The sequence below is a fragment of the Abramis brama genome (assembly GCF_963993115.1).
Source record: "Abramis brama genome assembly, chromosome: 3".
NCBI classification, from domain to species: domain Eukaryota; kingdom Metazoa; phylum Chordata; class Actinopteri; order Cypriniformes; family Leuciscidae; genus Abramis; species Abramis brama.
In genome coordinates, this window is record NC_139965.1 from 51,204,130 (window position 1) to 51,221,620 (window position 17,491).

The window sequence follows — 17,491 nt, forward strand, 5'->3', positions numbered from 1 at the left end:
ATCTCATAACGGAGTTAAATTCCCCATTATGTACAGCAGATGCACAAACGCACAATCTGTGTTTCATAATGCATCTGTTTGCACTCCCACTAGAGAGACGCCAACGTGCCTCATCAACTGACACATTCACTGTCTGGATTCCCACCGACGCTCGTGTACAATCCCAGCACACCAAATTCAGAGAGAAAGTACAATCCCATTAGCATGCAAACAGGGCCGGAAAGCCATCAAAACAGAATACAGCACAATGCAACACGGTTTTTGTGATTTGTGGTGTCAGAACAACAGAAAGCCACAGCAGGCCGAGGCAGAGCTCGGGGAGAAACAGCCAATCCTATTTACTGGAGTTTCAAAGAGAAGGTAATTAACGGAACAACCCTACAGTGTCACTAATTAACTCAGTCCTCCTGATATTCAGCCGCACAGAAGTGCTCTGTACAAACACACCAGCACTGCGAGAACCGAGGCATTGTAAACAAACAAACAGCATCACGGAAGAAACATCTACAGCCTCTGCGTTGATGCGACTCTCGCCTTCTGCTGAGTCAGAAACTACTGCGGATCCAGTTGGTCCGGTTCTCAAATTGAACTCAAATGATCTGCCGGGAATGGTTAGCAGCTCAGTGGAGTGGAAAATGATCCCTGAATAATGACTTAAATTTTGGTTCTTACATAAAACTTCACAATCACGTATGTTTAAAGTAAAGAAGTACACTTTAGCATACTTTTAAAAAAGTACTTATTAGGGATCTAATATAGACTGTAAAAAAAATCTATAGAAATTACAGTATTACTGGCAGCTGCTTGCCAGTAACTTACTGTAGATTTAAATTGATGTTATTTACTGGCAACAGTTTGTTCAAAGTTAAAGGAACATTAAACATTAACAAGTCGTTATCTGTACAGAATAAAACTAAAATAACAACCTCATGCAAAGCATTCTGGGAACCAAAATCTGAAGGGGAAAAAAAACAGAAAAAGGTTGATGAAGATTTCTGGTTCCCAGAATGCTTTGCATTAGGTTGTTATTTTATAGTTTTATTCTGTAAAGACAAAGACTTGTTAATGTTTAATGTTCATTTAACTTTGAACAAACTGTTGCCAGTAAATAACATCAATTTAAATCTACAGTAAGTTACTGGCAAGCAGCTGCATAATTACAGCAAATTTTTTACAGTGTACTTAAGTGTGAACTGGATGATGTTTTCAGGCACATGATTGCATGTTAATTGCAATTTAATGGAAATGTTTTATAGTTCAAATTTAAATTAAATGGAATTAGCTGAAGTTAAGAGTGCTTAAGTGCATCTTAATATGTCATTTCAAAATAACTTCAATTGTCTTTGAATTATGATTAAAGTGTACTGCTGAATGTACTGACAAGCATTTATGGTACACTAAAATATACTTTAATGCCATTTCTATTTCTATTTAACTGTATTTTAAAGTTTTGGATTTTGATGTTGCAATTTAGTTTTCTTTTTAAATATATTCATTTTAAATGTAATATTGAATAAGTAGATGTGCTTTAGTATGTTAGTCAACACATCAAAATAAATGTACTTCTTCAAAGCACAAGAAAATATTTTTGAACCAAAATGATGTGAAATGTACTTTAAAGTAAAACCTTTAGTTTGACATGATTACAAATTGCACGTTTTATGTGCGTGTAAAGAAACAGCCGTGAAAGGGGACTCTCTTTAAGTACATTTTATTTAATTTATATTATATTATCTGCAAGTACAGTTTTTAAAAAATTTACTTTTAAGATTTGAAGATCACTACACGTGCACATTAAATACAATTAAGTCCAATTATTTTTCGCAAGGGATTAAATAATAATATTGTAATAGCCCACTTGAATAATATCAAGTCCCATTATTTTCCTTTGAATATTCCATTTCACAAAGAAGTATGTCACACAATGATCGTTACTGGTAAATGCGTTATCGGATTTAAACTGTCCTATTAGATTCAAAAATCAGCTCTTACTGGTGTTAGTGCTGGTTGCATTGGTGTTGTCGGCTGTTGCAGCCCGTGTGTTCTGTTGGTCCGACTCTGTTGACACGGTCCTCACAACAGGTCTGCTGGTGTTATTGGACGTGGTGTTAACGTCTGTTCCACACATCAGCTGACTGAGGCTTCCAAATGGATCGGACCTGAAGTCCAAAGTGTCTACCGCACTTAGCAGCGCTGAAGACCCAAACTTAGACATCTGAGTGGAGAAAAAAAAAAACATATCACAGGAAAATCTCCACATATACACATTCAGAAATGACTCTTATGTTCACCAAGTAATGTATTCCTGTGATGCAAAGCTGAATTTTCAGCATCATTACTAAATTCTTCAGTCACATGATCCTTCAGAAATCATTCCAATATGCTGATTTTCTGCTCAAGAAAGCAGTTGTGCGGCTGCATATTTTTGTGGAAACCGTGATACATTTCTTTCAGGATTCTTTGATGAATGTAAAGTTCAAAAGAACAGCATTTATTTAAAATACATATCATAAAGGTCTTTACTGTCACTTTTGATCAATTTAATGTGCCCTTACTGAATAAAAGAAAAGGAATCACACACACACACACACACACACACACTTTTGAACAGTAGTGTACTTAGTTTGCTTTATTATCTGCATGAAGCATTTGCATTACACTATCTGTGACCCATAAGCAGAACAGACCTGTGAACCATTGTTTCTTTGGAACACTGTTTTTGTCTTTTTGTCTGGACAGAAAGATGCAATAAAAACTAGAAAACATACTGCATTCACACTTCTGGTGAACATTCGTCCATCCCATAACTGAATATTATGGTGTAATGTCATTAATTAATGCCATGAATGTCTAGTTCACGGCATGTCTGCGTAATACAAGTCCATCTGTGCTTTGCATCTGTTGGCCTGGCGGCTAAGCTGGCTAATGCCAAACCATGAAAAGGTGAAATGGTTTTTGGTGCGTGATCAAGACACCACCTTCATAATCGAAACAAAAAGTGTAAACTGTGTTTCAGTCTCACTCAACGAGCATAACAGACATAAAGCCTGTTCACTCAGAACGAAGGTGACAGCTGTTGTGTTAATACCAAATGACACGGTATATTACTTTCCAGCAAACTTCCAGCTGATTTTATTTATATAGCCATGCAAACAGTAATGGACTGCACAGAAGCATGGGTAATAGAGCACAACAGTGACAGCCCACTTTTTCACTGCCCTTGGTTCCTGAATTATTTTCCCATTTATTTTCTCCACATTCAGAAACATATTCACTATACAGAGCTCTAATCCTTGGACCAAACCAACCAGCTCTCAGATGAATAGCACAATATATTACTATTAAAAAGTATTCAGTATAACGTTATATACTAATACGCTAAGTTTATTGCAAACAAAAAAAGTAGTTGAGAGTGTACAGAGATCCAATTACATCATTTGCAATGCTATATGCAAATGGCAGTCACATTGATTTGCAGCAAAGAAAGTAAAGTATGGTACCATACAAGACTACTTCAGTTCTTTTGCGAGGAAATGAACAACTCTTCCTATGAAGCCTTGCAAAGGACGCAACTGATTCCGAAACAGAGAGTACAATACCAAACCCTTAACATTGATTATAAAATGCATTTAGTTTTGGTCCTCACATTTGATTGTCTGTTCACAATGTTCTAGAACAGGGGTACTCAAGTTCGGAGGCCAAGAGGGCTGCATTTAAACCACATTGAAAGTCGCCTACAACGAACGGCTCGTTTGGACTACATCCCTCTACTTCCTTCTTTAATGACGTCACTAGAACCGTTTTTTGACTAACCTCCACCCACAGGAATGCTCCCTCAACTCTACCGAAATACGTTTATGTACTTGCGCACTTATAACTTACTGTGTTTACTCAGCTCTTATGGTGATTTTCTGAAGTAAAACTGACACTTCATCTTTTGTGTGATGTACAATAAACTTTATTAAACTCATCAGTATATGTTTGATCATCATTCAGACAGCAGACTTGTAGGCTATTAATAAATAATGGATACATACAAGCAGATGACAAATACGTTATAATAACCGTAATTAAACTACTAAACTATACCTGTTTCATCTCTATACAGCACTCTGACTCTGTAGGCATTATTGTCCGACTCGAAATGAACACCGTTACTAAGAGTTTCTGATATTATCATCATTCCGTGAGATGAAATTGTCCTGAGAGACTGAGCGCGAGCTCATGAAGCTCCGCCCCCTGGGCCGTCCAGCAGCAGCTTATTTGCATTTAAAGGGCACACACTAAAACAGCGCGTTTTTCTGTGCCCCAAAAAATTACAATTTAAACATGCTGTAAAAAATGATCTGTTGGGTATTTTGAGCTGAAACTTCACATACACACTCTGGGGACATCAGAGACTTATTTTACATCTTGTGAAAAGGGGCATAATACGGGACCTTTAACAAGAACTGATGAAAAGAAGTGAAAAGTCCTAGTGAAAAGTCTGCATTGTTTTCACAAGTAATTTCAGGTCTGGCCGTTGATCACTGGCTGATCTGAGACAGTCTGTCAGCAAGACGAAAACGTTGCACCTTTTTACAGTCTTTTTTTACAGTTTTTTTATGCTCCATTGCACATTGACATTGAGAATAAAAGTTTTGTTTTTCATGTTGCTAAGAGGACCATCGGCCACTTACACACTGCAAAGTTTCAGGAGTGTCAAACGCATTAAATGACACAAAAATAAAGTTACTTTGTTTTTTTAAAGCTGCAGTCCGTAACTTTTGGCGCTCTAGAAGTTAATAAACAGAACTGCATGCAACCTTTTTACAACTGTAAAGAACCTTTAGAACAATGAAAAGGTTCTATGGATGTTAAAGGTTCTTCATGGAACCATAGATGCCAATTAGGGATGGCGAAAACTAAAAAATTTCTTGACCGACCACCGAGCCTCATTAGCCGGTTGAAACCGGTTAACCGATTAGTTTAAAATATGCTACACTATTTGAAATAACAGCCATTTCGAGCCGCGCCTGCAATTTCGCAACTCTGTCGCATCTCTCTGCCGCTCACACACACACTGCCGCCCTTCCACTCACGTCACTTTTTTTAAATCCCCTACAGCGCGAAACATGAGTCCCACAAACGCGGTGCCGAGGAGCTTGTATGTAATCGGAGGACAAATGGCTCCTTAGTTTCAAAATGGTTTGGGTACAAGGTGATCGCATTGAAAATAAAGGCGTTTGTCTCGCGTTAGAAGCTCATTTGAAACATTGCCGCGGCTCATTTAAGAAAAGTTTGAACCGCTTTAGTTTGAGGTAGTGCTAACAATAATAAAGAAAGATGATGATCATCATCACCTTATCTGTTACCACTGAAATGTAGATGTAATGTATTTCCAAATCTAAGCCCATCTTATGCGGATAGATGATGTGCTACTACTGTATTTAAAGGGTTAGTTCACCCAAAAATGAAATATTTCCTTCTCTCTGGGCCTCGAGTTAGTTCACATAGTATATCTGTATAGCGCTTCTGGGTTGTACGTCAGACGCATCACACACATGACCAGCGTCGGCCAATAGTGAGCCTACGTGTGACGTACAACCCAGAAGCGCTACGCAGTTATACTACGTGAAAAAACTCGAGGCCCAGAGAGAAGGAAATTAATAGTGGAATAAAGTCTTTATTTTTGTTGTTTTTTGCGCACAAAAAGTATTCTCGTCACTTTATAAACTTAAGATTGAGCCACTGGACTACTTTGATGATGTCTGTATTACCTTTTCTGGACATGGACAGTATACCGTACATACATTTTCAATGGAGGGACAGAAAGCTCTCGGACTAAATCTAAAATATCTTAAACTGTGTTCCGAAGATGAACAGAGGTCTTACGGACTTGGAACGACATGAGGGTGAGTCATTAATGACATAATTTTCATTTTTGGGTGAACTAACCCTTTAAGCACTGTATCACACAAGTTGCAACTTACATCTGTGTCATTCTTTTTGGTGAAATGGTCCCACACACTACTTTTCTTTGCACGCTTCATCCTGTCGTCTGCCCTGGCTCTAACCTCGAGTGTTTTAGCCTGTAGCCTTTACTTTTCGCAAACCTTGTGAGCGTGCGAACCCAAACGCTGTGACCTCGCGCCAAATTATTGGTTTATTAAGTACAAACAGGCGAGTTATGAAAAACAGAGTGTGAGGGATTTGTTCACTTCACACAAAAAGATCTTGGAATGAGATGGCTAACTGTAGTAGCGTTTAGTCCACTGTCTATAATAGCCTAATTTAGAGATCACTTTTTTTTTTTTTTTTACTGACTACCGACAACTTTGATCGGTTAATGTTGATACGGTCAACCATCGGTCAAACGGTCATCGGTTAACATCCCTGATGCCAATAAAGAACCTTTATTTTTTTAAAGTGCAGTTTATAAGACGTAAAACATATGTAAACATAAACAAATTGTGCATGTGTGCAAGTTTTGTTCGAATCCGATACATGCTTATTTATTTCAGGACTACACCACCCCTTCCAATCCAATTGAAACGATATTCGCTTCAAGCTCAAGATGTGTTTAGATGATGTTTTCCCAGTTTGACTGAGCCATCAATCTGATAATAAACAGATTATTTGGGTGCATGTAAACGTAGCTAGACGACCTCATGGGCAGATCACATTTTGTGAGACAGCACGGTTTAGCAAAACTTGAAATACAGGTCATCTGCAGAAACTATCGGACAGCTCTGCGCTTTAAGACTGTAAGATGCTTCAAATGTTGTAGCAGTCTTTCGCTGCATGCGAGTTGTTCTCTTGTAGATGCCAACAGATGAACGAGCTCTTCAGGAAAATTGGAGCACACACTGGCAATCATCTGAACCCAATGGAGGTTGTGCTATTCCATTAAGTCATTTGCAATGGATTATGGGAGTGCACAATTTGCTGAGCTCTTCATGCACAATTCCTGTATTCACGGTAACCGCAAATAGTGGATTTCTCTTCAGAATTATTTTCATTAGAAATATAACAATATATATTGACTTCTACAGGAGAATGTGCTATTGATTAACAGCCTCAGAGCTCATGATAGGTCTGTTTTAAACAATTTATGCAAACTTTATTTCTGTATGGAGAAAATAAATGGGATAATTCCATAACCTCAATGTTGTGCTCTATAGCAATGGAAATAACATAATACATAGTTTATATAAATGGAACCAAAAAAAAAAAAAAAGAGATAATCAAAGAATCCACTTTTTTTTTAAATCAGTTTCCACTAAAATATGATAGGGCACAATTGTTTTTATAATAAGAAGAAATGTTTCTTGAGCATCAAATCAGCATATTAGAATGATTTCTGAAGGATCATGTGACACTGAAGACTGGAGTAATGATGCTGAAAATTCAGCTTTGCATCACAGAAATAAATTATATTTAAAAAAAAATATTCACATAGAAAACACGTATTTTGGATTACAATAATATTTCACAATATTACTGTTTTTGTATCTAATATATGCAGCCAAGAGATTTAAAAACATTCGAAACTTTTGAAAGGTAGTGTTTTTCAGAAAATCCTCAGGATGTCAAACTACAAGGAGTATATAAGCTGTTTTATTTTCTATTAATTATTTATGAGCTTTACAATTTTAGCAAATCCTGTTAGCAAACTTTAGGATGTCTAAATAGGTGTAATTTTGTTTTTTTTTATTATATATTTTTTTATTAATCAAACAATAAAAGTATTAATTATTCTTAAAATAAATAAATATTCTTATAATAAATACAAAAATACGTATGATAACATTGATAACAGTGGAAATGGAAAGTGATTACAGTATCTACTTATCTTCCAGAGAAGGTTTAGTTGGTGTGAAGATATGTTTGTTTACCCAACATATCTAATAGGTTTTGCAAGACAAAACATGGGATTTGGGCCTCTAATTTGAAACCTCATGGGACACACTATTGTATCCTATTCCTGGATAACATTTTACATTTGTAAAAGATGGAAAGAATAGTCCATTCATCCAAAACTGAAAACTCACCGCTGTCATTAATGGAGCGATATGAACACTGGTTTTTGCCATCAGTACGCCTGTCTCTTGCCGGTTCAGACCCAATGCTAATGGAAGCTGAATCAGAAGGGAAAAAAAGAAGAAGAAAAAAACTCATTTTAGTATTACTGATTTTTTCTGAGCTTAATTGTGTATTACATGGGTTCTGCCTCACAGAGCCAAAGATTAAGACAGTATTACTGAACTGAAGCGAAGTACAGTTCAATCTATAAAGATCATTAGATTTTCAGAGTTTATTCTCAGAGCCTGGGATGTCAGGCAGTTAAAACAACCTTAATAAACTCCCGTTCACTGGCCTCTTAGCCAGCACTATCTCTGTGTCTATCTCTTTGACCTTCACACATTCAATAGCGATTACTTTAGAAGGAAAGGGAGGTTCAGAAAAAGGCAAAAGGGAAGGGGGAGAGAGAGAGAGAGAGAGAGAGAGAGAGAGAGAGAGAGAGAGAGAGAGAGAGAATGTGTGTGTGTGTGCGTGTGTGTGTGTGTGTGTGTGTTTTGAAGTATTTATCTGCACAGGGGATTACGTGGCAAATGGCTTTTTCTTCATTCAGTCTGGAGAACATTTATGCTCTCAACCTCTCATCCGCAAAACCAAACCCGAAGCCCTTCAGGATGAGAGTGGATTATAAATGTCTTAAATGTGAATTTAAGAACAAATGGTTGAACATATATGAAAGGCCAAGGGCAGTTGTAACCTTCCCATATTTTCCTTCATAACTCACAAACTGCTACATCTGACATATTTTGGTAAACACGTAACATAGCACCACTAAAAATATTTGAGAGATCATAATGTTGAATTTAACAGCCCTGTTATATGTGATAATTATATGAATTTATGTTATCCCAAATAAGAGCACACCTCAGTTGCTTTAATACTTATAAATATTTTTAGTTGCCATAATGTGTTTAGGCAAAAGTCTAAGCTAGATATTCCCCTTTGGTTTCTGGGTTGTCAGCAAAATATGTCTGCCTTGATTTGATTATCTCTGTTTTAGATAATAAATTTGTATCAAATCATAAATCCAGAAAAATGTAAATGGACAACACGGAACTCGCAAAATGTCATATGGCCCTATTACTGAAATAAATAAATAAATAAATAAATAAATAAATAAATAAATAAATAAATAAATAAATAAATAAATAAATAAATAGTTAAAGTTTTATGAATTCAATTGATTAGATGTGCTTTTTAATTATTAAAAGGTAAATAAATCATTAAAACGGAATACAAAGAATTTGGGAAAAATTTGATAGAATTTTAAAACATAAAATAAAATTCATAGGGCTCTAAAAATTAAATTAACACCCATATAACAAAACCAATTTACTTAACTAGATATTAAGAAAAGAGCTGCCCTGGATATGACCTTGTTTCATCGTTCGACCTAAAGCACATGTTCAAGCACAAGTGTTCATACTGTATACTTCTGTAGAAGTAAGTGGCTGCCCTTCATTGAGCTCAGAGTATATCGGACGCCTATTGTGTCCATGCGCTCCTTTCAGTGCCGCATCCCATTTAGTCCCATTTCTAGCTGCAGAGCTTCACTTCTGTTAATAGTTTTATTCTGTAAGAGCTGCTGAGAGCTTTGTGTACTATATGTGTGTACAAAGGTTAGGAGGAGAGATTTCTGAATGTTCAAAAAACATTCTGCACTGCTGAAAACACAGACACACTCGTGGATGCTGTAGAAATGTTTTACTTAAGCTGAATTTAGTGATGCATCGAAAAAGTTTATATAATACACAATTAATCACATGTTTAATAATCAACACTAATAAATAAAAACTTATAAACATTTAAATTACATGTAAGTCTGTTTTATATCAACTTTTAAATTATTTAATTATGTTTATACAACAATTTGTAGCTGAAACACATAAATAGGGACTGTCATAAAAACTTGTTTCATGACAGATTTAAACGTTAAATAACGAAGACAACAGATTAAGTATATGTATATAAAATATAATGAATATGTAATAGCAAAATGCTCCTCTCTAGTTATTTATCTAGCTAAATAACAAGTTTATGAACACTGACTTGCTTATAGGTAAATGTAACTTTACGTGACATTCTTTACAAGCTGTTTTAATGACGTCTTTCCGCGGTTGAAACACTGATTGTTTACAAGAGACGTCATATGGATTTTGGTATCGTATTTTTCAACTTATGATGTTCAAAAAGTTTATTTTGTGCTGTAACTTGTAGTAAAGAACTTAGGCGATACAGCGCCTGATCTGTCACTCCACATTAAAGAGCGGCAAAATTTATTTGTTATAACATTTTGCTTCAAGTAAATATATGGGTCATTCTATGGAAATGTAAATTTTTCTGTCCCTAGCCTTTACAGAAATATTACATTTAAAAAACCCTTTAGGATTACAATTTCTTTACATTTTAAAATAAAAATCCACTGTCTCTTTTCAGTTATCAGAAATTTTCTCATTTATCTCATGATTTCATATGAAGCTTTTAGTTGAACTCACTGGTATGACCTACTTTATTGTTAGGGAATTGTAAAAAAAAAAAAAAAAAAAAACTAGAATACAAATGGATTAAACTACTTAATTTAGTTAGTATACCATGATTGACAACATGTGGTTTGATACCTTGCAGCAGCCATTTTGTAAAATAAATTTTTCATGAAAATTGTCAATGGTTCCTATTTATAGATAAACTTTATTCAAAGCTATTCATTTAGATTGTATGCCAAATGTAACAATTTAGTCTCATATACTTAATTATAGTTGAAGAATAATGATCTTTGGTCTAATGCATATCATTGGTGATTCATTGTGTCACTGGTGTTACTGTCTTTTTTTTCTGTCACATTTAATACAATGTCACATGTGACATGATAATAATTGTACATCCATTTAATTCTGCTACACTCAAAAGTTAAGATTTAAAGGATTGCATCATTACTTGATTTGAACTGGTTTTCAAATATTTTCATTGTTATAGCAAATACATAGTTGCGCAAACAAACTAACCTCATTCAAGCACACTTTTAACAAACCTGATTAAAATAAATAAAACATAATCTCCTTATTTGTTGCATTATTATTATTTTTCCGGTAATTCTGACTACATGTGCTGAAAAAAAAAATAGAAATAATATTTCATAAAAACCTTAAATATTGCCAAAGAAGTAAGGTAACACCAGTGACAAAAAAATGGTACATGCAGTCTTTAAAGGAACAAGCCGACTTTTTGGGACTTTAGCTTATTCACCATATCCCCCAGAGTTAGATAAGTCCATACATTCCCTTTTCATCTCCGTGCGTGCCGTAACTCTGTCTGACGCACCCACCGCTAGCCTAGCTTAGCACAAATACTGGAGGTAAACGGCTCCAGCTAGCATACTGCTCCCAATAAGTGACAAAATAACGCCAACATTTTCCTATTTACAGGTTGTGATTTGTATAGTCACAGCGTGTACAAATAACAAGGTCACATGCAGTGATGGGAATAACGGCGTTATAAATAACGGTGTTACTAACGGCGTTACTTTTTTCAGTAACGAGTAATCGAATTGATTACTCTTCCCATCTTAATAACACCGTTACCGTTACTGCCAAAAAATGCGGCGGATGCAGCGCAGTAGCAGTGCGTATGGTGAGCGGGAGCAGCACACGCCCGTTTTGCTTTCACACTGGCAGCGTTTGTTGCGCGCAGCTGAACCGCGGCTTTCTGATGCAGAAAAGTTAGTTCATGCATTCATGACCTCGAGACTAGATTACTGTAATGCTTTATTAACTGGTTGTCCTGCATCCTCAATAAACAAGCTACAGTTAGTCCAAAATGCAGCCGCTAGAGTTCTTACTAGATCAAGAAAATATGATCATATAACACCGATTTTATCATCACTACATTGGTTACCTATAAAGTTCCGTATTAATTACAAGGTATTGCTACTGACCTATAAAGCCCTAAACGGCTTAGCTCCAGTCTATTTAACGGATCTTCTATCGCCCTATAATCCATCGCGCTCTTTAAGATCAATAAATTCGAGGCTTTTGGTCATACCTAGGATATCCAGATCAATTGGCTCCGAAACTCTGGAATAGTCTTCCTGATACTGTTCGTTGCTCGGACTCGCTCTCCCAGTTTAAAACTAGATTAAAGACGCATCTTTTCGGCCAGGCATTCATATAATATTTTTAATCTTACAGTTCAAACTACAATCCGGCCTCTAGTTCATAAATGCCAGAGGAGAACTGGCCCCTGACTGAGCCTGGGTTCTCCCAAGGTTTTTTTTTTTTCTCCATTAGGTCACCTGATGGAGTTTTAGGACACCATTAGGTCACTTGATGGAGTTTTTTCGGTTCCTTGCCACTGTTGCCTTTGGCTTGCTCAGTTGGGGATATTTTATTTTATTTTATCAATCAATAAATTCCACTAGAAACAAACCTTGTTGTATTATTTTATTTTAATTTAATACTGTGAAGCTGCTTTGATACAATCTGTATTGTGAAAAGCGCTATACAAATATACTTGATTTGATTTGATTTGTGTAGGCTACAGGCTTTTGTGGACGTTTCTGTAGAATGACCCATATCATGGTTTAATGATAATTATTTTTACTAGAAAATACAAAAACACTGATTTAATTTTTTTTAAATGTAGTCATAAAATGTTTAAAAGTCCCACTCACAGAAATAAAGGAGGTTTACTCACTGCATTTAGAAGTTTCATGTTGTCAACATTCTGCATGAATGCTTGTCTGGCTTGAAGAAGCTTATTGGCTGTCAAGGAGCATGTGATGTTCTGAAACTCCGCCTTCTGATTGGATGAATTAAACTCCAGGACGCGATCGACTGATTCACTGCAGAGCACAGAGCGCAGATCTCCCTCACCTGAGAGCGCAGGCAACTACACAACAGAGCAGCAAACAGTTAGGATATCAAAACAAAACTCAGAGACACACCTGGAGGGTATTCCAGAAAGCAAGATTAATTTACCATTAGCATATACCCTTTTTTTACAGTATATGGCTAAGAAGAAGCTCGCCATAGGGGGTTGTTCACACAAAACACGTTTTGCAAAGCAAAAATGCATTCTATGGCTGCGTTCCAGTCCAAAATTGTCATGCCCTTCACTCGCTAACTTCCCTCCGTCTCGTTCACTCAGATGTACGTCATTGCTTACGATGCACGAGTGCCCACTACTGATGGAAACTGCAATGGGTTGAATTGGAACGTCCCAACCCTTGATCACTTGGAATCAGCTATAGAGTTGATTTATTATTTACATTTTTTTCCCTTTAAGAATTTGTTTAATGCAGCATCCAAATGTATATAGGTGTGTGTGGGTTGTTTTAAATTAAAAATATATATAATTAATATATCATAGAGTTGTTTGTTGTGGTGGTGATTAGACAAGATTTGTGGTGACATCACAATCATACTGCATTGTGGGACATATAGGTGCCTGAAGTGTACATAAGAAGTAGACTCACTCCCTCGGTCAAAATCGAGGGAACGAGGGTCTGTCCATAAACTTCCCTTGTCCACTTCACGAAGTGGAACGCACTTCAAAATGGCGGCAGGGATTTCCCCGAGGGGAAGTGCTTAGGGAAGTTCGCAAGTGCATGTCTAAAAGTGGACTGGAACGCAGCATATATATTGTGCAAAATCTTTCACGCCCACTAGGGTGTGCATGCGCTGAATAAACTTACCCAGGTAAGTCCCATAACCTACTTTCTAGAATACCGCCTGGCATCATCTTTGAGTTTATATAAAATTTTGAAAGATCAATATAAAGGCAACATTTTTGTCAAGAAGTACTTTTTTGTTTTGTACTCACAAATTAATATATTTCACAATTGAAACCTGATGATCTATGTTATCTCAGATAAGGGATTGCAAACTTCAACTGAAGGGGGTTCATGAATTGATGAAAAGCTACTAATTAATCAAATGTTGATTAAATAAAAATAAAATAAAAAATGTTGCTGCACAACTAATCCAAATAAAAGTGAAATCGCGATATAGCTTAATGCCATATGGAAAAAAGAGAAGCAATTGCAACTTATCTCATTTCTGACATTCTTTTACCAATTGCGAGTTATAAACTCGCAGTTGCATGTTATAATGTCAGAACTGTGAGATATAAACACACAATTCTGACTTTTTTCTCGCAATTGTGAGTTTATATCACGCAAATCTGAGAAAATTAAGTCAGAATTCTGAAACCTGCAATTCCGAGAAAAAAAAGTCTGAATTGTGAGACAAAAAGTTAAGTTGCAATTACCTTTTTTATTTTTTATTCTGTGGCAAAAACAAGTACTTATATAATTAAATCGGTTATTTAATTAAAAATGAGAGCATCAATAATTAAATAAGTGATTTAATTAAATGAGTATGTCTACGTTTTCAGCACTATTATCAGTATTATGTCAAAATAAAAGCCTGAGGATTTGAATGTTTGAAAGTGAGAAATTTAAGACTAATATAATATTAGTATTGTAACTTGCAGTGTGAAATAAATCATATTTTTAGGCCTTCATAAGATTCTTTTGTCATTTTACATGACAATTGTAATTTACAACAGCAATATTTGTATTTCTTAATTTTTATAATTAGAGTTAAAACATTGTCCTCTAAATATTTATGTGCCTATTGAGTTTTGCTTTTGAAGTTCAAATGACATGTGTTTGACATTTTACCACCATGTGAATCTAGCTTTAACAACAAGCTTTGGTGATGTGATTGAGTTCCTGTAGAAGCGTCTGGACTCTCGGCTGATTTTTCATTAAGGGATATTGGATCTCCTCCAGTCTGCACTAAAATATACAGCGTCTCTTTATCTTTCTGGCTCTCCATCTGTCTTTGTAGATGACGTACCTGGCCAAGCCGAACTTTCACCTTCATCAGGCTCGTGGCTGTTGTGCTTGGCACAGAAAGGCTGTTCGTCAGATATTCTGAAAACGTCTCGTTGGTTCTCAGCAAATTGCGAAGCGGAATGGACTGACCTAACAGAGAAATTGAACAGGGAATATTAACATATTGCTCTTACTGTAGCTTACATAGGTTTCGTTCAGACAGACAGAAAATATACCATTTTTAAAATCTTATATATTTTTTGTAGTCTAAACAGCAAAAAATAAAGAAAGTATTCATTCTTTTTACATTTATCTTAGAAAATGTAACATGTTTTGAAGTGGAGGTCGAGGTGTATTGCGGTGGCGGCTATGCAAACGCTTCGGGTAAATTGAGGCCGTGATTGAAGGAGAGGATGTGGCTTATTAAACACGTGTTAGCCCGTTAAAGACTCATTTAGCTATAAGGCAACACGCTGTTTTGTCATCATGTAACTGCAAATTCCTCCCACACGCTCGCACAAAGACCATGAAAGCCAATTAGGCATATGAAAGCTTGTTGTGTTTAGACATCAAGGGTGGATGGAGGTCTGACTGCGCCCTAGAGAGAGCTGTTGTAATTCTCATGAATGGGCGGTTGTGTTTGGGAACGTAAAAAAAAAACCTGACCCGGCTAATATGTATAGAGCCGTGCTAATTAGCGGCCCAGCGCTCGAAGAGTATCAGACAGCAGCGCTGATTACAGAGGGCACGTCATTACACTCTGAATCTTATCTGCGTCTTTGTTGTCATCTCGACAATCCTCTTCAACACCAATCAGGTAGGTCGCAGACAGACCGGCTTACGCACAAACACGTGTGTGCGGATAAGCTCTATTCGAGAGAGATTGGAGTCGTCACCCCGCACCTTAATCATCTCCGGCTGCCATGGCGTCACCCTGCGCTCCCATTGGGCGCTTTATTCCACGCTCGCTCTGATTGGTTGCTTTTATCGGCGAGTCTCTGGCAGCGCTGTGAGTTAATTACTCTCTCTTAGATCTGCTGATGAATTTAATCTTGTATAATAGAAGTTCATGGCCCCAGAATGCAAATAGGCTTGCAGCGGTGACCACGTCCTGACAACACGGCCTATTTGCAAATGAGCTTCCTCAGAAATCTGAATATCATTAGACTAAACGGTATGAACAAACAACAGCAGAGCGGCAAGATATACGACCTGCACCTAACAACCAACAACTGCAGCTGTAAATTGCACAGTGCCTCTGTAGTCAATTCAAGTGTACGTCCATTCTAGTTGTGCACGTCATTGTGTAAGAACAGCAAGGGCAATAGTAGTTATAGTATAGATTTGAATGCCATTGCATTTGAGGATATCTTCATGCCTACAGAGACGCGGTTTTTTTGACGACCTGCTTATGGGGCGGGCAGCTAGCGGATCGTTAGGAAAGATTAGATGAATGCGATCATTTATGTTTGGGCCTGAAATCGCTGATACAACCTTTAAGACTAGGCGATTTCCTAGGCAGATATTGACTTGGGACTATATTGGGGTGAAGCACAGGCGAAGCACTGCTACTTGGGCGCTACTCTACTTGCATTAAAAGTCTAATTTTATTAAAAATAAACTAAAATAGATTTTGTTGCCAGGAGGCAACACCGTACCATAGAGGGTTAATGGCATATTTGAACCAGAAACGTATCTCATGCACAAATTTTGCACTCTAAACTCAAGTCAACAGCTGATTCTATTTTTACTTATATTTGAAAGATGATAATGGTAATGATGATCTAATAATGATGCTCAAAAGCCCACGTTTGATTACTCACAATGCATGAGTGTCATACTGTGGAAATGCTGCCGATTATTTCACATTTATGAGATTGGTGGAAAAAAAACACACAGCTGAACTGGGATGTCTGAAGTGTTCATAACAGCAGTTCTACCTAGACAAAACTGTGAATCAATTTGATCTTGAAGCAAGATGATCTTGTTTAGAAAAATTGCCAGCAGGCAAATCTATGGAAGCTTGTTTACGCCACAGAATAAAACATTTTAAGATAATTGTGACTTTTTATCTCACAATTGCGAGTTTACATCAAAAAGTCTGATTTCACAATTGCGTGCTATAAAGTCGGAATTGCAAGATATAAACTTGCAATTGCGAGAAATAAATTAATAATTGTGAGAGAAAAAGTTTTTTATTTTTTATTCTATGGTGGAAACAGGTTTCCATTCAAATCCACTGAGATTTTATTTAAAATAATATCAGCTTTAGAAAAGGAAACATAGACACTTACCCCCAGCTGGGTTGGCATTCTGCAGGACGGACGCCCATTGGCCGATATCATCAGAGATCAGTTGAACGTTGCTGAAGAGGGCAGGATCTGCCAGGAGCGACTGAACTTCAATCAAAATCTTTGTTACTCTAAATAAAAGTAAGAAAGAAGCATAAGATACACACAGAGCCAAACAAAGTTGTGTGTGTATATATATATATATATATGGGTCAATGACGTGACGCCTACATTTTCTGTCCGATTGCATTTTCTCAGGCAAAAACAGGTTTAAATGCATAAAAAGATACTGTATATTTGTAGT

General features: G+C 36.5%; 1 protein-coding gene across 1 annotated transcript in view; it reads right to left on the bottom strand.

Annotated features, from left to right (window-relative positions):
* Positions 1–17,491, bottom strand: part of LOC311079931 (phospholipid-transporting ATPase ABCA1) — a gene marked incomplete at its 3' end in the record, with an annotated part of 231,838 nt that overhangs the window by 168,901 nt on the left and 45,446 nt on the right. The window contains exons 5-8 of the mRNA XM_084109659.1: positions 17,191–17,318; positions 14,919–15,046; positions 12,751–12,945; positions 1,993–2,215 (exon numbers count right to left, since the gene is read on the bottom strand). Coding sequence (XP_083965785.1) covers positions 1,993–2,215; positions 12,751–12,945; positions 14,919–15,046; positions 17,191–17,318 — 674 coding nt within the window. The remainder of the gene's footprint in view (positions 1–1,992; positions 2,216–12,750; positions 12,946–14,918; positions 15,047–17,190; positions 17,319–17,491) is intronic.